Source organism: Cygnus atratus, chromosome Z (genome assembly GCF_013377495.2).
Source record: "Cygnus atratus isolate AKBS03 ecotype Queensland, Australia chromosome Z, CAtr_DNAZoo_HiC_assembly, whole genome shotgun sequence".
NCBI lineage: Eukaryota > Metazoa > Chordata > Aves > Anseriformes > Anatidae > Cygnus > Cygnus atratus.
The window spans coordinates 48,748,678-48,772,882 of NC_066396.1; the positions used below are offsets into that span (position 1 = coordinate 48,748,678).

Sequence of the window (24,205 nt, forward strand, 5' to 3'; positions counted from 1 at the left end):
AAACCATAATTGTTTTTCAGAAAACTAAGATAGCATTAAAAAAATAAAATAACTAGAGTTCACTCTAGACCTGTAGCTGGTATTTTCTAAATTTACGATGTTACATGACTCCACTTTTGAACCATCAACAAGACATACTCTCGGGGTGCCTGAGTTTTGGCAGAGAGCACTTAGCAATTTTATGAAAACTGTCCTCCTTTGAAATGACTCTAGTTGAGCATGGAAAATATACTTTTCAGTTAAAGATTTCTGAGGGTCCCAAAAGAGACAACAGGAGAATATAGGGCAATATGCCAAACATCTGAGATGACTATACACAAATGTCAGGAGCAAGGAAAATAAAACAGGAAGAACTTAAAGTCTTTAAAATCAACCAAAATGACCATCAAATGCACGTTACAAAGACAGGATAAATCCAGCAGGGATGGATTAAAAGAAGGATGGTTAAAGAAAGGTATAAAGAATGTGCTAATGTTCCTATTTATGCAATCAAGCAGGGATTAAAAAAAAAAAAAGAGAGATCTTCCACCGCAAATAAAGAATACATACACATGTTCTGAAGTCCAGGAAGAGCTGTGAAGTAGACTTACTAATTGCCTCTGACCAGATCCTAAATGGGAAAAAACAAGGACAATTGTGTCTTGTTACAGGCCTGATCTAGATCAGGGAGGAGACCTGATCTAGATCTAGAGGGAGAAATACATTAAGATTTTCCCTTAAGTAAGTAGTAGGTATCAAAAATAAAAGAGTTCTCTCACAGAGAAATCCACAAGAGATGAGAAGGAGATTAAAAAAAAATAAAATAGAATTATAAGGAAAAAAACAGATCTATAAATATGGATTTGTGATGAATGATTAGTCATAGTATAGAGGAATTACAGAAACACGTATGGGTAAAATCAGAAACGCCAAAGCACACAGCAAGTTATATACAGCATGGATGCAAAAGACAGTAAGAACACGTTCTCTAAAAATCATATATTTAAAGAAAATTTCAAAAGTAACTTCCATATTTATCCTGGAAAGAAGGCAACTAATAGAAGAAAAGAAGGCAAAAGTTTTTTTCTCAAACTTGTTTTCAAAAACTCACTAATTGTATCTTGTGTTTGTAACCAAGAAATAAGCTTGAATGGAGATGGATCAATCAAATGTTACATAAATTGTAGTCAAGAGCAAGGAAATGTTATATGAATTGGAGTTACTAACCTAGTCATAATCAGGACCTGACAAAATTAATGGCTGAGGAGAAATATCAGTGTTATTATCTTCAAGAAGAAAATTCCCAGAGGAAGGGAAAGAGAGAAATCTAACATAAACAGGAGAAAAAAAGGGGGGGAAATATAGGAAATATTATAACCAGCTCAGTATCTCTTTGGCGTCAGAAATGTATTTCAAATGTCAGCTTAGAATTGCCAACACACATAAGTTAAAAACAACTTCTATCACACAAGCCCAAACATTTACATCTCATTGGCCACATCCAGACCACCATACCCAAACAATTAATCTGTCCCCCTGCCTACCCCTTAATACCTTTTTCTCAAGGACTGATAAGGTGTGGGCAGTGTCCATGTTCCCACCTCAGGAATGGATGTGTGTCCACCAGGCAAGTCCACGTGTGCATACAAGGTTCCATGATCAACAGCTGTGTGTCTGCAGGGTTACACAACTGTCAGAACTGGGGAGGCATCTGAACAGCGGTGACACACCATATCCTGACTGACTACAGCTTCTGACCTTCTCTTCAAAATAGGGAACTGGAAACTGCACCAACAATCCCTGTTAGGTGAACTCACAAGTAACTGAAAAACTGTCCGCCCACAAGGTCATTCTCCACCGTTAAACCAGAAAAGAAGCTCCAGTAGGATTTCACAGGTCTACTGACTTGAATTTTGTTTTGAAAAATATTTTAATTTAGCAACCTGAATGGTAGACTAAAGTGTGAGTATCAGATCTGCTAGTATCTCCCAGGCAGGAAGATCGTGAGAGTCCTGAGGAAAGGGTTCCGAATCCAAAACAACATTCACAAACAAAAGGAAGGGTTTAACATCAAAACCCCTTTAAATAGACAGAACTTTAAAAACTTCTAACATATGTGAAATTTAGGATAAGCAGAAAAATAAATAAATAAATACAGTACTACAAAATGAGAAAGAATACTCAAGCAGCAATACTGCAGAAAAACTTGCTGCTGCAGACAACAGATTGTATGTGCTTAAGTCTCAAAAAACAAGGAAATACTACAATGGCAAATTTTACTAGGTGTATTATACTGAGATAACAGTGTATTATTTTGCTCTACTAGATGTTGGTGAGGACTGAAAATAATTATTCTGTTGAATAAGTGCCAAGGTCTTTGTCCAGCTTTGGTCACCGCCGAAAAAAATATAATCAATGAACAGATCCAAAAGCAACAGGAAACACAAGTCAGAGAAAAATTGCACAATCAAGTTTAAGCCTAAAATGTTAAGACCTAGGTCAGCATTTATTCAATATATATGTGGTTGTTACAAAGAGGACAGAGAACGTGCAATTTCTTTTCTACTACATGAAAAAAATAAATCAGCTTAATTTGCAGCAAAGAGAATTTAGATTAGATACCAGGAGAACCTCTCTTATTTTGAGGGTGGGTTATTGAAGGAACACACCATGTATTCACTGGAGATTTTAAGGAGAAGAATAAACATCTCTCAGGAATGGTCTAAAATACATGTGTGTTGCTTTAGAACATGAACTTGAATGGTATCAACTCCTATTTACATTAATATTTAATTTTTCCTTAAAACTTGAATTGCTTCATTTTGGTCTTTATTCCACAGCTGAAATATTTGCAAGGATCTAACACTTTTTTCATCTTAAAAGAAGGTTAAGTTCCAGTTCCAAATATTTTTAAAGTTCTTCCCTATAAAAGTCCTAAATCATTGTTACACCATCTTCATCTTCCCAGGTACAAGCTTGATAGACAGTATCTACCAACATTTGTCTCTCAATTGATGGACGAGGAAGGAGAGGAGACGTGGATAATTTGCTAGGCACAGAACAACAATCTCATTGGAAAAGAAAAACACAAAATGAAGACAACAAGTGATAGGATGAAGCTAGCCACAAGCTAAGTCTAATTCAAAGGCCCCTTGTTACAGGCAGGTCAGAGGTACCCTACCCTTTTCCTTTTCCTGGAGGAAAACAGTCGTACAGATTAAGCCTGCATCCAATGGACATAAGAAATTCAAAAGTTTCTTGTTCTCACCATTGATTGTTGACTCAGCAGACAATCACAGAAGCATAGAATGTTTGGGGTTGGAAAGGAACTTAAAGTCCATGTAGTTCCACCCCACCCTGCCAAGGGTCACCTTCCACTAGACTGGATTGGTCAAAGTGCTACCCAGCCCGATGTTGAACGCTTCCAGGGATGGGGCATCCACAGCTTCTGTGGGCACCTGTTCCAGTGCCTCACCTCCCTCATACTAAAGAACTACTTCCTTAACTAAACCTCCCCTTTTTTAGTTTAAAATGGTTAACCCTGGTCCTATTGCTACACTCCCTGATAAAGAGTCACCCTCCAGCTTTCCTGCAGACCACCTTCAGGTACTGGAAGACCGCTACAAGGTCTCCCCAGAGCCTTCTCTTCTCCACAGTAAACAACCCGAAATCTCTCAGCCTGTCCCCAGTACTCCAATCATCCTCATGGCCCACCTCTGGACCCACTCTAAAAGGTCCATGTCTTTCTTATGCTGGTGGCCTCACAGCTGAACGCAGTAACACTCCAGGTGGGTTCTCACAGGAGAATCTCCTTGGACCTGCCTTCTACCTTTATTTGATGCAGCCCAGGATACAGTTGGCTTTCTAGGCTGCAAGCACACATTGCATGGTGAGCCTTCCATTCACCAAAAATTCCCCAAGTCCTTTTCCACTGGGCTACTCTCTCACCACTCATCACCCAGCCTGTGTTTGTGTTTGGGATTGCTCAGACCCAGGTGCAGGACCTTGATCTCAGCCTTGTTGAACTTCATGAGGTTCACATGGGCCCACCTCTCAAGCTTGTCAAGATCGCTCTGGAATGATGCACTTTGAGGGAAAAAAAAAAAAAAAAAAAAAGGGAGAGAACAAGAAGAAGAACCTGGAATTCATCCTTTTCATGTTTGAAGATAATAACCTTATTCTAAAGCTGTTCATGATGTAACGTGATTGAATTTGGCTTTAATAGCTATTAAAGAGCTGCTGTCGAGAGACATCTTTTCGAATAAGCAATACACTGTTGTATCTTCCACTCCCACTCTTTACCTAAAAGAGCAAAACTAATATGCAATTGTCACCTCTAGACACCCACTGAGCCTAGATTAGGCCCAAAATCATACTGGCAAGAGATGAAAGTAAATTCTGATCACAGTCCAAAGGCTGATTTAATCTGGGAGAAGGGAGAAGAGATAAGTGGGCGTGTTAATTCCTGAACTTCATTTTTTCCGTTCATTTTTGCAAAGAGGTGAGGCTGGAAATCTTTTAAAGATGGGTGAATTTACTGAAAAACAGGTTTAAGCAAACAACCTAACATTCAGAATAATATTCAGTCTTAAAGTTTGTTCTTGCATTCACTGGAGACAAATGAAAACACAATTAAGTCTCTGATCAGGAAGAATAGAAGTACATAATTGTATTTGTAATATGAAGCAGGAGATTTTTTCTGCTAACAATATAAATGATTGACCAAAATAATGCAGCAATAGTAAAGCAAAAATATAATTAGCATGTTTTTTCTTCTGTATAAGTGATTATAAATTTACAACATTAATTTAGTTACATAATTAAACTGAGATTAATGTCTAAAGATAGTTAGCCTACACTTACATTAATTAATGTCATATTGTTGCTGTGGTTCCCTCCGCCCCCAAAAATGTTAAGTAACTTGAATATATTAGTTTTGGCTATAGCATAAATTCTGCAGTTATTATACAAGCATTATTCTTAAAAAGAAATAAAAAAAAAGTTGGACCTGAGTAAAATTCTATTCTATCCTATCACCGTTAACAGAAGTGCTCTTTAATATGCCAGTACCATTTTACCAAAGCTATCTGTTTTGCAGCTCAGATTCCTCCACAATCTAGTTTAATACTTTACAATGTTCAACACTAACACCCAAATATATCAGCAATTGACAAAGAAACAGAAGACAAATCAGCTCATTTCAGTGTTTCTGGGCAGAAATTAGCTTTAGGTTATTTTCACCCCAAATTATTAACCTGACATAAACCTTCACTAAAGATCTGTTGTGCTGCTGCTTAACCTTAGGAAGCTTCTCTTAAGTGATCCAAACATAAAGAAATGTATATGCTCTTTGTGCTCTCACAGCATGCCTTCTGCACATTGAATTGATCGTTGGGTGGTCCAGCTATACAACAGCATATTCCACAACTGTCTGGAAGGTAAACAGGCAAAACAGGGAGGACATGACCTGACCCCTACCATTCACTATTTTTATACAAATTATTTCTCTCAGTTTCTAACACACAGTTTGTAATACTTTCTAACAATTTTCTTTGGAAAAAAATTAGATTTCTAAAATCAGCGTAGATCTCAATCTGAAAACACTTCATGTAAGCATATTCGTTCTAAGACGTATAGATTTAACACAAACCGTAAGTAAATCTGAGGAAAGGAGGGGTTTTTTTGTTTCTTTTTCTCCCCCGAAAACTTTTTAATATTCACTTACAATGATGAGATACCCACCCTCTATCCACTTCAAATTTCACCCCAGTAAAAGAATTTCAATGCAGACCTCATTTACCATGAAGAAAAAGCTTAGCATGAAAACGATAGTGTTCACTGGGGGAGGGGAAATAACATTACACGGAAATCATCATTACGTTTTGCTCTGTTTCAGTGTAGTCACTTTTAGCCCAAATTTTCTCTCTCCCTGAAGTGGGTACTTACCTCACTGCCTGCCCCGAGCATTTAGTAAATACTAAAATAATTATTCTGTGGTGTGGGTAGCCCTTAAATAACAACACATTCTTTTCCCTCCTACAAGGTGAACCTATTACTGATTTGGCCATTTTATCTGCTTACAACCAATAGTGTCATGTATTTTCTGTTCCAAATTACAGGGCCTCTGCTAGACAATGTGCAAGTGTAATCCCCTTTGTAGTAAATAAATTAACTCTGCAGAATGGCTATGCATTATGAAAAAGTAGAAGAAGGTGTGGGGGGGGGGGGGTGTTGTTGTTGTCGCCTCTAAATTTTCTACCCTTACATTTTTAGCTTTCTGTTATTCTAATGTGAGGTTTAAAAAGGTTAGCAAGCACTTTCTCTACAGCAGTTATGATGTAAATGAATGATGCCAGTATAAGAACATAACCAATTCCACCTTAAAATTCACATTCTTCAGTCAAATTCTATCTAATCTTAAAGCCCTTTATCACCAAGTTACCTCTGTTGTTAGGCAGCAATGCTGTTGTAAATTATCATCAGCTCTAACACCGTACCTTACCTCTACCCCTCAGCCTTAATTTGCTTTGGCTTCTGTAGCCCCTCTGAGATGGGGAAGGGCTGAAGCCAGGTTGGTGATCACACTCTCATCAGCAAAGAGACAGATAAGTGTAGAGCATATTGACATGACTTTGCATTCCTGGAGGTGAACAGCTGAAATTTAGGTTTATGCTGAACACTGCAATTCCCACAGCACATGAGAGCAAAAGCACAACCCTAGCTGAATATCTGGGGGAAGAAACCACCTCTTGTCTTCATTCAATGGATGTATCAGTCTACTGGGAAAAGGAAGTCAGTGAAAAGTGGAGGTAGGAGGAGGAAAAGAGGAAGTTAGAATCATTTCTTTTTGATTTCCTTTCCCTTTCCAATGAGAGGAGAGGGAAAGGGAGAAGGGGAAGGGGATGATTACATCATCAAATATTCTTTGATGATGGAATTCTTACAAAAATCTGATCACACTTTTTATCTGTAAATTATGAAAGAGCAAGTTAACAAGAACAATGATATATCAATGGACCAACTGGAAAAATTAATTTGGAACTTAGGAACAGCCAGGCTTAAGACTTCCCATTTTAATACTAATTATGGTTCCACTCCAAGCAGCTTTGTAAGAGGCATCACTGCATTCCATGGTCATTACCTCACCGATTTTAAAAGTAAATGTGTTCAATTTACATTCCAGCTCTGCAAATTTGACCTAGAACCTAAGTAACAGGCTGAAATACTTTCTCTTAGAACAAAATCAAAAAGAAAGATATAAAAGGTGAACCATAAGGAAAGAGTATAAAATCAGTTCAGATGCATGACAATTACAAGCTCAGCATCTTATCATCATAAATGTGTATTTGTTAGTGTAGTAGATGTCTTCTAGCTTTAGCTGAAACATTACCATCTCCATCCAATTCTTCACTGAAGCTCACCAGTGCAATTTTCCATAGCTCAAATGGGGCCCCTGGCATGATAACAGACTGCATGCATGACACTGTGCAAAGAAGACAGGTTTTCTCAAACTGATTTCACTAGCAATATATGCTAAATTGGCTGACTTCTGACAAAATTGTTGGTCAACTTCAACAAGTTCAATTCCCTGACCTTCCCTGGCAGAAGGCATCTACACCTTGGGTGCCACAAGGTCTCAGATCTGCTCCATATGCCTGCTATCTTAAAATCACTAGTATTGAGAAGCAAAGCCAAGGCTTAGGCCCCAGTGAAATTAGTTTAAAACCAAATCACATTGCCTTACAGTTGGGTCTGCTGTAAAGACATAGCCAAGTGTCTTAGCTGAAATGTGATAGCCTGTTAAAATAAGGTAAATTTGTGATGTTTGTGCCTCAGTCTTCAACTGTTCTCTACATAAGACTAACAGAATAAAAGGAAGTAACTTTTAATATTAGTAAAATCAAGAAATATAGCTCTAAAAGTCCTGAGACACAAGGAAATGAAACCACTGGGACCATATGCAAAATCACACGCAAAATTAAGAAACTGTTTAAGTAGTTGCACCTTCAAGACAGTAATAAAATCAAGGGAAAAAAAAAAGTACTATAGACAATACACTTTATTTTTAATATAAATCATATACTGTGGGTATCACATCATTTTTAAAAGAACAAATGAAAATAATTTCCAAAATTAGTCACCAAAACTACAGGACTGATAAGTACATAAAGATATAAGATATGTTTTAATGTGAAATATATGGAAAACAGTGTGCTTAATAAAGAAAATTTCTGTCTCTCTTGCTGCCACATACAGTTTCTCAGAAAAATAGGTCTTGACATCTGTCATATTTCTGCATTTTATATTTTTCTGAGTTGATGGTTTGGAAATGGATGTGCACCATCTGCTCAGCAATCAGCATAAATATCAAATGAAGTGAGCCAACTGGGAAAAAAAAATGCTGTTTACCCATTGCCTTTTGCCTGCCCTGTTCACATTTCGATATTACTGAGATCAAGAAGAAATATTAAATAAAATCCATCAATCCATTACTTTGTTGTTATTATTGCCCAGCAGACTTTTCCTAAACTAAAAACATCATGCTAGGATTGGACAGCATTTCATCTTACACTGCTGCTCAGAACACTTCACAGGAAATATGCCCCTGTTTCAGAAGACCAGGGTTAGCTGTCCAGTTAACCAGATGGCTAAAGAGAGAGTTGTTTGCCATCGCCACAACACAAGAGCTTTCCTAACACATGAAAGACAAGACTCTTCCCTTCCATGGTCAGAAGAGATGGTCATAACTCTCTTGAGCATTTTCAACTTCAGACTTCTGAGAGGTCAGTTGGCAGCTAAGCAACAGCAATGAAATCCCTGTACATGCCACTGGATCAATCCATCTTACCTACACATAAGACTCAAGTACATAACTCTTCAGGAACAACCTGAATTTAAAATAGTTAAAATTTGCTGTTATTGTTACATGAAGGAAAAAAAATAGATGTAGCAAACATCTTTTCTTTGAAGCTGAAGATACAGCTTCAAGAATATCGAGAACATACTGTACTATTTTTAAAAAACTAACCTGTGATTTTTGGGTAAACTTTTCTGATCTGGTCATAAATTTAGCACTTGAAAGTCTCTCTGTTATAGGTGTACCAGACACCTATACTAGAGCATGAAGAAGAACAACTGAAAGAAAAGTCTCAACAATTGGACTTTTACTTCAATTACTTAAAAATGAAAGCACACATCACAATCCAGACTGGTATATTCAACAGTAGAAAAGTGGCTTATTACTTCTCAAGTAATTTTATGGCAATGTTTACAATATGCTCTTGCATTCACTTGGTAATTTCTTATCATGAATTAATTCCAATTTTGCTGAGAAATATTTTGTAATTGCCAGCACAACCAATAGAACTCTGATTCAGTCTAAAAAACTTCTATGGTCTGGACCAGAACACTGTAACGCTGGACTTAGACATATATCCATAGAAAATGCATCTCAGCTGGTTTTATTTGTATTTATATTTCCATATAATATAAGTACAAAGAAAGCAGCCAAAGCTGCATACAAAAAAAATTCACAATCTATAATTTATTCAGATCTCTGATTTGACACTTGGAAACACTTTTTCTTGGGTAGAACTTGAAACTTATTTCAAACTTTAACTAACAGCGGGACACCAGATTTTTTTTTTTAAGACACCATAACAAATTATGATCAACCACATAAGTTCTATTACAGTTTGTCAGATTAAAAGTGACTATTGTATTTTGCCAGAAAGACTGAATAATCCAACAGTAATTCGTTTACATTTCTTTTCACTTTTTAGTGTTCTCTTACAAATTTCTACCCACATTATTGCTTTAAAGTAACTTCAAATAGGTGAAAGCTGACAGCAACAGTGGAGTTTTCTCCAGTACACCGTAAAGGAAAAAAAATGTAAGCAGGCTATGCTGTTCAACATGAGACTCTATGGCACCACAAGAAGAAACCCTTTATAAATCAAGGGCACACTGTATACAGTAATTCACTTAGAGTACTGAAGAGAGATATTGTTAAAATCTACCAATCCATTTTTGGCATGAACTGCAAACAGGCAAGATAGTTTACTAATACAGGTTATAAGCACTATTGCTCGAACTGCCATTACTGTGATCTCAGGCAAGCTCCAAAGCATGTTGCTTCCTCTCTGAAAAGCTTAAATATGTGTCCTCCCCCCCACACACCCTTAGCTCCGGACAGTTGAATCATTCTCACAGTAGATAAATCTTTCTGACTGCCGATTATTCTGTGGGGGAAAAAAAAAGGCACTGTGTGTGACAGGGTTCCTTTTGTTTCATTACAGGAACAACAATCTGTTTTTCATTGAGCAGAGTTTTCAGTTCTCCCTCCACAACATTTTTCTTTAATTATGATAAAAGACAGTAACTTAATCAGGCATAAATCCTGTTCAAGCGAACATAAGAAAATAAAGGGGTTAACTCTGGAAGCAAAGAGTTAGGCATGTGACCTCTCAATTACATCTCTAGATAATATACCACTAAAGCACTGACAAATGCAAAATTGTTCATTCCTCAAATGTTGCACTAGTATCACAGAGCAGAGAAATGAATTAAATAAACCCATAACCATGTTTATTTTGATTAACATGCTCTGTCTAAAACGTAAGTATTCAGTTATAAAATGATCTTGGCTTTTACTCCAACAGCACAGCCATATGTTTAGCTGCTCCCAGAGAAAGCCATTGTCTTTGTAGCATGCTATTTATTTCAGAAACGCTGCAGGCCAGCACTTCACTTTGCTAAGTAAGCCGGGAAAAAAAATTAAGAGGTTGGGACTGATACCAGGAGAGAAAGGTACCACCCTTATAGTTGTGCCAGCTGACACATAAAAACAAAGCAAAACATGTATGAAAACGAGGTTCAGCATCTTCAGAGTACAGAGCACAATAAACTGCAGGTTTAACTCAATTTAGGTGTCGGAACCAAAACTCACCCTGATCAGCTAAACTGCATCAGAACTGATTGTCATTCACACCAAAACAACCACCAATTACTTTTTAAGCTGTGAATGGGTTGCCTATGCTTTAAGCCACTCTAGTGAGGCACATTCAAACAGTACACCACCTCCACCCATCTTCTCGAGGAGATGAGTATGCTGACTTTACAAATTTCTCACCCCTTAGAAAACTGGAAATGGTGGGAGAAGAGGGAGAACATGTTCTCTGCAGAGCGGAGTGGGAAGACACCCCAAAAGACCGACATGTGAGGGAGGCTAGAAGTGGAGGACAGGCGAGTAAGGGTTGTGAAAAAGATGTGAAGAAATCCCATTATGGCAGACGAGGGTGGTAAGAGATCTTTGGGATGGAGACAGGAGTTATTAGAACTGGGGGGAAACAGCAAGGGAAAGAAATTTGCAGGCTGAAATCTGGGAGTCGGTGGAAACACAAGTAGCATGTGTATAATTTGTTCTATCTGAACAGACATTAAATCTTACTAAGCAGAAAAGGTCAGAGGCAGTTCGCCTGCCCTACATACACGTATAGCTGCATCAGACATGCCCACATACCTGCAATCTCTCCCCTGGTCATAGGTTCTGCCCACACTGACCAAAACAGGCTGCCCATACCTCAGCCACCCCTGGGAACAAGCCTTGCCAGTTTTCAACCCCCCCACCCCTCTGCACTCCTGTGCTGGTGGAAGACAGTTAGTCATGTAGGCTAAAACCATGCCAGAAAGCATGTGCCTCAGTAAACCACAGCCAGCTGTGGGCCGATGTCCAAGCTTCAACTCAGATCCTTATTTGTTTTTGTGATATTTTTTTTTGTTTATTCGTTTTGTAAAGATATAGCCGGAGCTGCTGAAATGAAGAGATAATGGACATCAGGGAAAGAGAACAGGGACAAAAATTCACGACTAAAGACAACTCAGTGTTGGGAGTCATCAAAATATGGAGGAATAGGAAGATCCCACATGAAGAAAGAATAGGTAGGTGTGAAGTTTATGCAAAAAGCAGAGTCTGCAGACCCCATAAAGTACACAAGTGCTATGTTCCCCCCGTAAGGAGCAGTAACTGCCACTGCCAATGACAAGGTCCATCAATCACCAGACTGAGCCTCCCTGTTGAGACTTTCCAGTCATGCTTGTTTTGTAATTAATACCTTCTTTGCATCACTTAAAAAGATAGTACTTTTCAAGACTACAATGTCACTATATGGAAAAGATAGGCCTGGTTGATTGGTTAAAGACGTTTCTTAAAGCTGCATAAAATGTTCAGTGTTCAGACTACAGCTGTCAAAAGGAAGAGAAATCCCTTGGCAGGCTTTTTTTTTTTTTGGGCCAGTCTGGAGTACATTATTTCAGGCAGTGTGGAACTGCCTCTGGCTATAGTTACAGAGTAGACTTTAAATGAAAACTGGTGTTGGTCTGCATAATATTTTGTGCACCTGGGGAAAATATTTGCCCAAGCAACAGCCAGATCTGTGGCCACCAAACATGTTGAGGACTCTCTTGCACTATGTTCAATGGAATCCTTGAAAGTGCCTGCAGGCATTCATCATATTCATGCTAGCTTCTCTTCAACATTTGTGAATAAAACTTAGGAAAAGAAATATTATATTGAATTAGCACCTATGATCTTCACACAAAGTGGTCAAATTTGCTACAAATTTACTCTCAGTATGCATTTTCAATATGATTTTTACAGTGACAATTTACATTTACATTCATCACACTTGTAATTAATTTTCCCCTATTAAGTGTTTAATAACTTAGAAATGTTAGCACATACTCAGGGATTTAATATCCCTGACATAAATCTGCACTCTTAAGTTATATACAGTGTACACCACTGCTTTTTCCAGAACAAGCATCCATGATATGCCATGCTAGCTTTGCAGTAATTCAACAGCCACACAATGTACTTTTACAGTGTGCGATGCTGCACAGAATCAAGAGCGAAACCAGAAATGCTTCCTTATCAGGAAAGTAGACATTTCAAAGTACCAGCATTCTTCATTTATATGGAAAGCTTAGTATATAAACAAACATGCATTCCTATGCTGCCACACAGTCCCAATGTCTCCCTGTTCATATCAGTGTGCTCCTGCATCTAAATACTAGATTATTTGACACACTGGGGAGGTTTTAGTTAATGCAAACTAAATCTGAACCATTTAAAATACAGATCACTGTCTACTTTTCTTTCCTGGAATAAAATGAAGTATGACAGCCACTTCAAATACATCCAGAGCTAAATTACACTTTATGCTGTCCCTCCCCCCACATATTAAAAGAACTCTCTCAGTAAAAGGACTCTATTAAAGAATGTTTCTTTGTTACGGAAGTGCACTTGGGTACCTTCCTAATCCTGAGATAATTAAAATCTGCTAAGGTAGTAAGGTACTAACTCCATAAAGAATTTATTGAAGAAACACTCTCTGCATTCTGAATGGCAGGCATCTACAAAGTTTCCACTGACATACGTGGGCATTTTTCCTAACCAAATAAAAGTATTCCATCTCAACAAGAGTCAAGGCAGAATTGTTGCTGGAACCGCAGTTTATGCACTGTAGCACAGCTGCCTCCAGCCACGTCAAAAAGCATCCTCAGCACATCATCAGCACTGCCCTGCTTTTTAGCCACACAACCCTTGGAGGAATTGCTTTTTGCAAAAGATCAAACTATAAATTATCTATGACAAATTGACTTTCATTCTGTCTTCTAATGTAAGACAACCAGAGATGCCACTTAAAATTACATTACAGAGATTGTTTCTTGTCCCTCAGTGACCACATTGCCTGGACTATGCCAAATCTAGTATACAAGCCATCCTTTATTACTTCTGACCTGCAATTTATTTTGCATCAGTAGGTGTCCCCAGCTGAAGCAGAGCAAAATTACAATGGCTACCTAGAAAGCGGGGCTAACAAAAGTTCTGCTGAAAAAAAATCACAAAAGCCCATGAAAATCACACTAAAATTGCAGAGGACAAACCTGAAGAAATAAAATTATTTCTGAGGAAACTAGAATGAGAAACAGGTCTATTCTGAGATTATCTCATTGGGAATGTAATATTTCAGAACATGTAATGTTAGGAATGAAGAAACGTTTATAGCATTTCCACCTAGGATACTTTTATACTCATATATCAATAATTGAAACATAGCTTAATTCACAGAAATTACACTGTATATTGAGGATAATAAAATTCTAGCCAAGAACATGTCTTATAAAATTCAATTCTAGCTTACAAAAATTTGTAAGTGCTATTATATTTTTGGCAGGGCATCTCAAAATATTTTATCCATTTATACAGAGCTACAGGTGTTTTTATAAACCTAAATCAAGCCAAATTAATAACGATAAACACATTATTTTTTAAGGTGATTTTTTTTTGACAAGGCTTCACCAAATTAGTATTTTTCAAGAAAATGGAAGTGCAGAACTAGACATCACAGGTGAAAGTAAAATTGTTTTTTACACCTCCATTCACTGAATTTTTGTTACTGGAGCACAAGCATAAGCAGATTAAATAGAATCTGATAGACAAAAGAAATATTAGTGGATCTCTCTGTGACTGATTTTTTCAAAAAACAGGATGGAAGATCACATAGTTTTATTTGCAGCTAATTAGTATTCCTTGGGTCTTTTTCTTCACTTATTCTGTGATATCATGCACTGTATTTAGGGAGTCAGGACTTGTTGGGTCTGAAACATGAAGAACCAACTTTTAGTTCTGATCTTTAATAACATCTGCTCTTCACTCTCTCTTAAAATTCTGAGTCTGACAGCAGAGAATTTGAGATTGTTGTCTGCCTACATAACAGCGATATTACACACTACAGAAGTGCAAAATTAGAAGTGAGAAGGGTGTGGCAGTGAAAAACCTTTAATAACTCACTAGGCTAAAAAGGCTTAGGTGGGCTAACCCAACAGAGACAGGGAAATCTCAAATCCCACCATCTCTACCACCACCCATGGAGCAGAACCCATTGCATGCATATGGTACAGTTATGCCTTCTACAGGAATGCTCTAGAAAACATTTAGCAGAAACACTACAGAAAGAACAAGAAAGGCAAAGTGAGAGTGATCAGGATCTTCAATTTTTCACAACCTTACATATTAAATTTGTTCAAAGGCCAAATACCTGCCAGGTGGTTGAAGCCAGTGACATAGGATCTGACAAGTTTATTCAGCTACTTTCTGAGTCTTATCAGGTATCACATGTTTGTATCTGAACCATCATTACACCACAGCCAGATGTATCAAAAGTATTGATTAAAATACACAAATGAAGTACTGCCTTTAAAAGAAGAAGGTGCAATGGCTAAAAAGGGCATGTCTGAACAAAGAGTTGCTGAGGATTCACTCATGAATAATAATTAGGAGATAGAAGGGCATACTCATGGACATCCCTAATGTTTTTAATTATCCTAACCTACTTCATGTATATTATTGTAACTGTTTCTGAATAATCAGCTAGGAATCATCCAGTATTAACAGGCTGGTTATTTATATCTTCATATAAATTCCTGTCTGTTGCCTTTTCAATTACTTGCTTAATTGGGGAAGAAATAATAAAGATTACAGAAAATTTTTAAATCTGGTAATACCCCTGCTTGTTGAGAAATTGTTGGATGTAGAAGCAAGCAAAACTTTCTTTTTTTTCTTTTTTCCCCCTTTTTTACTGCCTTAATGATCCATTTGGCAGAAGAAAGAAGCCTTGACTGTTGGCAGTGAGGAACACACTTAAAAATCTGTGGCTGAACCGAAAAAAGTCACTTCCAGTGCAATAATGGAAAACATAAACCCATCATTCCAAAAAGCAACCAAAAAAAGAAAAACAGTTCATGCTTTCTTAAAACAGTGAATCATGTATATCTTCTGTTCTGGAAATTCTTTACATCAGTTAAAAAATGAAGATTTGCCAATATCTCATCCAAGCCTGGAAAACATGGTAATTTTTATTTTATTTTTCCTTAAAGCTGTAAGCCTCCATTTTAAAGTGCATTTCCTGTTCCTTCTCCCTCCATCTTCTGCTTGCAGAATGAAACCCTTATGGCTGCAAAGATATTGCTCTAAAGAACAAATGCAATGTTTTTATCCTGAGTTCACAGCTGTGCTAGTACAGTATTTAGGACCCCAAGCAAGTTTACAACTGCTATATGCCACCCCCCAGGAAGTAAAGCTACCATAAGTAAAGTCATAACTTTTAAAAGCTGCAAAGAAATATGAAATCAGGAGCCTGAGTTATTCTTTAAGAAGCACCCAGAAGATACAGGCTAGAAGCAGCAAGACCTTTTCTGTGCGATCTCATCTATGTCCTATACAAACCATCAGTGTGGGGAGTGGTACAACTTCCACTCTCCCTAGCAGATGAACAGATTCACCCCCAAAATGTATAGATAGCCAGAAGCACTGTTCACAATTTTGTTATGAGACCAACATCCAACAAAATCACCCACACTCATCAAAAAAAAAAAAAAAAAAAAAAAAAAGCTGAGGCTGAGGGGAGAGAGAGCAAGGAAGACACTGTCCTTCGCAACCATCCTCCAAAAAAAGTTTTTATGCCTAGAAACATGAGGATAATTCCTGATTAAACTCAGCCCACTCATGTCTTCACAACTGTAATTCAAGATTTCCCTCTAAGTGCATAAAAAGAAAAATGAGTTTGAGGTATATTCTGTGTGATCCAGCTGATCAGCTCTATGGCAATTAAGTCAGGTAAACAAGCTTTTGGTATTTATAGTTCATAGTCCACAGCTATTCAGACAGAAACTTTCATTTGAAGAAGTGTGGAGGAGGGAATGAAAGAAATAGAAGCCCCAGTGTGAGGACTGGAAGTCAATTAACCTGATGTAGTGTTATTTCCATTAATTCATTAATTCATATTGGGATATGAATCTATTAATTCTTTAATGAGAAAAGCTTTCTCTATCATGTATATGTTTCCATACATCAATATATTGCCAGTTTCATTCTCAGGTATGCAAGCAGATGCCATATACCACAAAATCCACAGGTTTAAACATAACATACATCAGGTAATTGAAGTTAAAAAAAAAAAAAAAAAAAGGAAAGAAAGTTTTTAAAAACTTCTTTAAACATTCTTTTAAGCATATCTTCATGGTGTTGTTTAAAACCGACAATGTCACAAGGGCCTCATTGTTTCTTCAGCTGACTTCATCCGACAGTTTCTAAAACACTGTTGTTCATGTTCAGGAAGATATGCCAACATTGCATGAATACAGTTCAGTAGGCAAGAAAATACTTTTAATCATACTTAAAAAATGACCTTAACAAATTTGGATGGAAGATTAAAAGAAGTTTTAAAAAGGTTGCAAGACCAAAACATTGCATGGCACATGGCAGACATTACAGTACTTACAGGGAAAAGAAAATACATCAGAGAAGTTAAAAACAAAACCACCACAAAGATAAGTAAAAAAATAAAAATAAAAATAAATAATAAAAAAATAAACCTGTGACGTAATTAAAAAAGAAAAAAAGAAAAAAAAAAGCTCAGTCAGTGACACACCTACAGAGAGAAACTCAAAATATTAATAAAGATTTTAGCACTAGCCTTATCTCTGGTTATACACAGTCAGACTGACTGCCTAAGTCAGTCTGACAGCTGAAGTTTAGAAGCCAAGCAGAAGCAGCACAGTAAAAATCAACAGAAAATGTGGCAGATACACAAGGCTAGAAAAAAATAGTCAGATATTTTAAAATCTATAACTGCAGCAAAAAGAAGGAAAATAACAACACTCCAAAACTCCCAAATACTCTCTCTGTGTCAAATTTTACCAGAGCTTTTACAATTAAGGAATTTCTACTTTGAAAAAAAAAAAAAAATATATATATATATATTAGGTCTTCATGGAAAAAAAAAATCAAACACATAAAACCAACACATCTGACTAGTCTCACACTATGCAAAACGAAATTCTTGCACAAGCAAAGACTGTCTGTAAAAACAATACACTAGGTTTTCCTAAAATATATTCAAAATCAGGTTGGTAGTTTTAGTTTACAAAATATCTCAATATACCTACCTATGGCATGATTTTTGCCAGTTAATAGGATCTCAGTTTAAAGAAAAAAAATTGTTTTCAACACCCTTTAAAAATACTCAGTGAGTTCACACATGTACAGAAAGATCATAGATACATATTATAATACATATACATATTTATGTATTTATAAATAAATACAGACACCATTTAAAACAAAAACATAATGTTACAAACACTTGTGTATTTTCAAGCCTTCAGACCAGATTTCAGTTCATACATCCCAAGAAAAATGGGTTGCTCACTTTTCAGTTGATACTGCTAATTGCCTGCATAGCTGCAGGAGGTTTATAAAATCATTTTCCCAGGCCCAGTTAACTTTCTGAAACAGCCAGCAAACTGTAATAGAGTTTTCCAGGAATGGACCTTCTAACTCCATTTCCTGTTATATTTAATCCTGCCAAAGGAACATTTCAAAGCAGAACGCAGGATGAAAGCATGTGATGAAAAGTCAATTGAGGGCTTCCAAAATCACAAAAGTAGACATGCTAATTTAAGAATGAGATACAAGATCATTTATTGAAGAAATATGGACTATGACATTCAAGTCTGTCTAAGAAACAATGCCAACAGTGTTGCAGCCCCTGCAGACTTGCTTTTAATTTTGAACAAAAGTTTGTCATAAACTTTCGGAGACTGAAATGAAGCATGACTGCTCCTGGAACTGTTACTCTCTTCCCATCACTTTGCACCCTCTAGCCTTTGGGGTGAAAGAGGTTTCAAAGAAGCCTCCTTCAGATACCACTCACTGCAGGCTTCACACAGCAGGAGATTTTCCAAGCCCTCCCTCCAACCTCGGTCTCTGGTGGAGCCCAGAAGGAGCTTTGCCGTTGCCTGGAGCAGGAGCAGAGCCCCATCTGGCCTCCTCAGCATCCAGCACCCATCAGCCTCACCAGCCAGCACCGTAAATCACTTCCCACGGTGAGCAGTGGTAACAGCCCTGCAGTACATCAGCCAGCCTCTCTCACTGGTCCATTAAATAAGTGCCTCAGAGATCCACTCCAAGAACTAGTTAGCAGCTCTCCTCTGGCAGCAATTGCCATTCAGTATGTTCTATACACACAAAGGGAACAAAGGCTTTTGGCTGCCCAGTGCCCCGAGCAATACCTGTGACTGGTGCACAGCTGTCAGCCACAGCATTTGGAGCACTGACAGCATCTTCTGTCAACAAAATAACAGGGTTGCAGAGATCAGGAAGATTGGGTCTGGGATCCCAGCATGTGCTAGAAACTCCCTCCCTCACCAAACAATTAAACGTGTGTGTGTACTATCAGGAAAGCAAAATCCTGTGTTATCCCTTGCTTTACACATACAAACCTCTTGTCATGATAAAAAAGAGATTTCAGGGCTGGATCATATAGGTGATCATAAGAATGGCCAAGACAAGAAAGAGTCAAGGTTTATCAATAACATTTGTTTCTGAAACCCTCAAACTTACAGGAAGAAGTAACTTAACTTGGTTGTATTTGAGAAAATATGCTTTCCAAGTGATTGTTAGCAGAAAGCTGCATTTGGGTGTTGTACTCATTGAGAAACTTCTTGAGCTAAAAAACAATATGCAGCAAATGAGTGAATGCAAGAAGCTGTTGTGCTGTAGAGACAGACACATGGAGCAAATAGTCTTCAATAGAAGAAACAGAAAAACAGGAGGAAAATGACATAGGCTAAGATGAACAGATGACTAACTGCTGTAAGAAACAAACCTGACAGAATCGAGTATATTGGCTTTCTTAGTCCCCACAATTATGTATAAAATGCATTTAAGAAATGCTGATTTTTGTTGTTGTTTTCTTTGTTATCGTTTACCTAGAAAGACATGCTTTTCCTTGGACTCTTAACTCTGCTTCTCTATTTGGCAAAAAAGCCTTGCAGAGACTTAAAGATCTGCCTCTGGATCTAGGGCAGAATTTTGCTGCAGTATTTCAGAATGCCTGTCAGCAAGTTTGGTCCTTGCTGGAGTGAACAAAAGAAGCTTTTATTTACCTTCTCTTTTGTATTTTCTTTGTAGGTTGGCAGTTACCTATATTTATGGAACAAATTTTTAAAGGAGCACAGATTTGCTGGAAAAAAATGTCTCTGGGATGATTATGGAATTGGATACAGATGTCAAATTAGAGGTAACACCTCTACCATAATCATAGGCCAGTGCTAGTTCTCCTAATATTCCTATGAAAAGTATGTTCTCAATATTCTATCCTGTGGCTCTTTTTGAAGATGGATTTATTTCTGACAACTGCTTTCATTTTACGTACAAAAATGTTAAATCAGTGATTGTTATTGAGAAGCCATAACTACAAAAAATTTTGACACTTGTATTCAGATGGTCCCCAGATTTCCCCTCATCTCTCCACCATCTCCACTACCACATTATTTTCACTTCGAGGCAAAGAAATACTATGCCATATTATTTAAAGACAGTTTGTGTTTAAACCAAACTAGCTTGAGAAGGTCTCTCTTTTTTTTGAGAAATGTTATTTTAATCCCTTCACAATTCTATTTTTCTTTAGAGTTAGAATTAAGAAAAACAATACTCCATCCAAACCTGCATTCTTCTCATGATTCTCCCATCCTTCCACTATCATCTTAAAATACTGCACTCTTACAACACAGAATGCTTCAATCAGTCCTGACATGCATTTACTTTCTACTTGGCCCAGCCCCAGCAAACACAGTCGTGCTCTACTACACATCATTTCTCTCCATAACCTCTCTTTTCCTTTGGGTAACATACTTCATTTCAAGACATACCTTCTGCTGCAAAGCAGGACTCCTGGCTTCTGTAAGGGTTAAATTAGAGGTCGGATAATTGGTGCACGAGCAGAATTCTGGTTTAGTTCACAAATATCGCTCTCATTCAATCTGAATTTGGGCCAAACCAGCTGCAAACCTAAGCTTTACCTTGGCTAATTGACTTAGCCTGTTATTGAAATTTCTATTCATTGCTCTTTAAAATACCTAGACTTGAGAGTATGTTCCAAGATCAATGATTCCTCAAGTTTCATCAATTCGTATATGGTATTTAGGAAAAAAATAAATAAATAAATAAATAAATAAATAGGTAAAACATCAAGTCTACGTATTACTTCTGCTACAGCTATCAACATTTGGGAACTCAGACCAACACCACAAGTATGATGATAAGGAACTGAGAGATGATTTTCCAGTGCATAGGTACCACCTCACTGGCAAAGCAAAAATGATACGCATAAATTTTTCTAATGATGTCAATCATAATTTGTAGAGGCGAGCTCTTTCAGAGAGAAAACCTCCTGTCACCAAACAAACAAACAAAACAAAACAAAACAAAACAAAAAACACTATCAACAACAAAAACACACACAGCTAAAAACACCTATATCAGAGAATGGGAATACTTAAAGTTATGTATAGGCACAATAGGTTTGATCCAAAACCCATTAAAAAGGTTCGCTCTGACTCTTAATTAAGATACTAAGCAACTTACATAGCAATGTATTAAATTATCTGCAGTTTTGGGGCTCTGCTTTTGATTCACCATGCTGAAACCCTAATGATGAAGTTCAAAGTTCATGTTACAACTGTCACATCTTGAGGAGAATATTGACCGTACATCTGTTTTGTATACAGCGTTCTCATAAGCAAAAGACATGCCTCATCCAGCTGTTTCCTTCTACCTTCCTGGAGAGCTATTACACTGTAGGAGAGCCAACATCCACTAATTCTAATTTAATCATATTGTACAATTTCATTCACAGTTTAGACACAATCACAACATGGTTGTGAAGACATAGCTGAAGAACCTGAGGAAGACCCTAAAGAATAGATTTTGAAAATATCTGTTGAAAGTCTGAACAACCTGAGACAGCTAAATTGGTGGGAGGAGCACCAGAAAAGATGATGGTGATGATGATGATGATTATAATAATTAAAAAATACACACAAAAAAATACAGGTGGGAAGGCAGAAATAAAGTATGTCACCTTTACAAAGTGCATAGATTATGACATGATCCTTGACATTGTTGTTCAAAAGAACACCCAAACCCATCCATTCAGCAGGTCACATGCTGGCAGCTCACGAAGAAAAGAACCAGTTGTGGGGCTGCTTGGGACTGAGGAGTTTTACAGAGCGTTGTAAAATGCAGTGAACGCTCCCAGACATTAATACAAAATGTGCTGTTAATCCTTTCTTTCTCTACACTGGAATGTCTTTATGGTTACACTGGCCACCAAATTTGCACAGGAGCTCTGATTTTTACAAACAATCAACCCATACTTCCATTTGTGCATAATAATAATTGTAAAAAATCTTTGAAATACTCATAAAGTCATAATCCACCTGGAAAGTGATGCTTATGAAGTAGCTTTATATTTACAAGAATAATAATAAATAAAACATAAAAAAAAAATAAATAAACAAACAAAAGTAGGAGCAAAGAATCTACTTATACTAGCATTTACATGACACTTTCTTGCAGTGATGCTGGGCAGGGAAAGAAATTTAATAATTTCCTTAAGAACTTGCAGAAATCAATAAATTAGATCTCTCTCACACAACAGTATTCTGAGTTGTGTTTTTCCAATATTAAAATTCAGAATCACAAGGGAAAGCAAAATCCTTTTTCCAATCCTTTCTTAAAGCATGTTGTCACTAATACGCTAAGGGCTGTATGTCATTACTAAAGCAAAAGATACTATGTGTTAGCCACAGGAACGAGCATGCACATTTTATGAATAATGCAACAAGCAGACAGGCAAAACTGACACCAGAAGCTGCTGACAGGTGAGGCAGAAACTGCCTGCAGGCAACAGGGATTGAGATGAAGGCCTCCTGTTTTTGAACTGCACGTATTCTTTCTGTGGGACTTCATCCTCTTTGAGACAGGCTGGCAGCCACACACGTCTTGTAAAGTTGGTACTTCATTTGCACATTAGACACGGTAGCTAACCAAACAAACAAAGCAATGTTGAGTCAGCGTGTCAGACAGCCTGGTCAGACTAGGACACATTCAATGCCTTGTGCCTGCTTTTTTACCAAATAAGATTTGCACAAGAATAGAAGACAGGACTCGCCATTCTTTACAAGGGCAGCATTACTTGTAACATTTTCCAAGATAAAGTAACTTCAATATTTGGCAAGCCAAACTTAGTCTGCTGCCTAATGGAAATTTCTTTTGATCAGAGCCTTTCCACCAGTAACTGACACATTACGGGTTCTTGTTAAGAAAATAGAAAGAATGATAAGTGCTTTCTGCCTTGGGAGGTCAATAAAAACAACCTTATCACCATATTGTTAAACAGCTGTAAATACTTAGGAACCTAAGAAAAAAGGGATATTTTTTTTTTTTACCAATCAATTACATAAAGAGATCAAGGCGCACTTCAGTTCTTTTGTTTAAGAAAATCGTTAATATTTTGTTTGGTTTGTTGTCAGAGATAACATTTTTCACTCAGGTTAAAGAAAAACCTTCTGGTTCTTGTTCAGATAAATTATCAAAATTCCAGCCCTGATGTTTGCCTTTAATCAGTAGGACTAGCCAAAGGACTTTTAGCTGTGCAATTTTCTTGTGTCAATTTATGTTAACTTTTGTTACAAGGTTTATACGAAATAAAATGTCAATGAGGGTACAAATAAAAGCTTCATTACACTTGCTCTGTATTACATGAAATGTGCTGAAAATTCTGATTAAAACACTCTCAAAACAAAACTAAATAAGAAAGTTGTTACTGCATCAAACTAAAAAGTAAAATAAATTAGTGTTCACAGTATAGTAGACTTATCATGGATAAAAATACACAAAAGCTATATAGATTATGTAAAAAAGTTTCCCTCTTCAGTTAAGCACCTTTGTAGTTCTGTGGCCAGTAACACAACAGCCAGGTTATGCACCTGGGCAGTGACATGTGAATGCCAGTAGAAGAGTCTGGCCTCTGGCAGTCTTTGTGAATCATTGCACATTACAACTCCACACATCAGTCTTGAAAGTAAAACTTTGCTTCCATATTATGAAAGCAACATTTTTTCTTGTTTTGTTGCTACCACAGCCAAAATAAAAAGAAGACTGAGACAAGCACATTCTGTTCTTAAATTAGTACGCATTCCATAAACTAATGACAAAGCTAATTATTCTAGATGGAACAGTGCAATGACTGCCACAATGATTCTGCACAGCCCAAGACTTCTTTTCTTCTTAAAAGGGAAAATGTATTCTAATTGCAAT

At 37.1% G+C, this 24,205-nt stretch overlaps 1 protein-coding gene across 2 annotated transcripts in view; it reads right to left on the minus strand.

Annotated features, from left to right (window-relative positions):
- ROR2 (receptor tyrosine kinase like orphan receptor 2) overlaps nt 1–24,205 on the minus strand; it is a 151,335-nt gene that overhangs the window by 102,324 nt on the left and 24,806 nt on the right. The window contains exon 1 of one of the 2 annotated variants that reach the window (XM_050716358.1): nt 550–568. The exons of the other annotated variant lie outside the window; for it this stretch is intronic. Coding sequence (XP_050572315.1) covers nt 550–553 — 4 coding nt within the window. The 5' untranslated portion in view covers nt 554–568. Of the gene's footprint in view, nt 1–549; nt 569–24,205 lie in introns of those variants that run through there. 2 annotated transcript variants of the gene reach the window in all.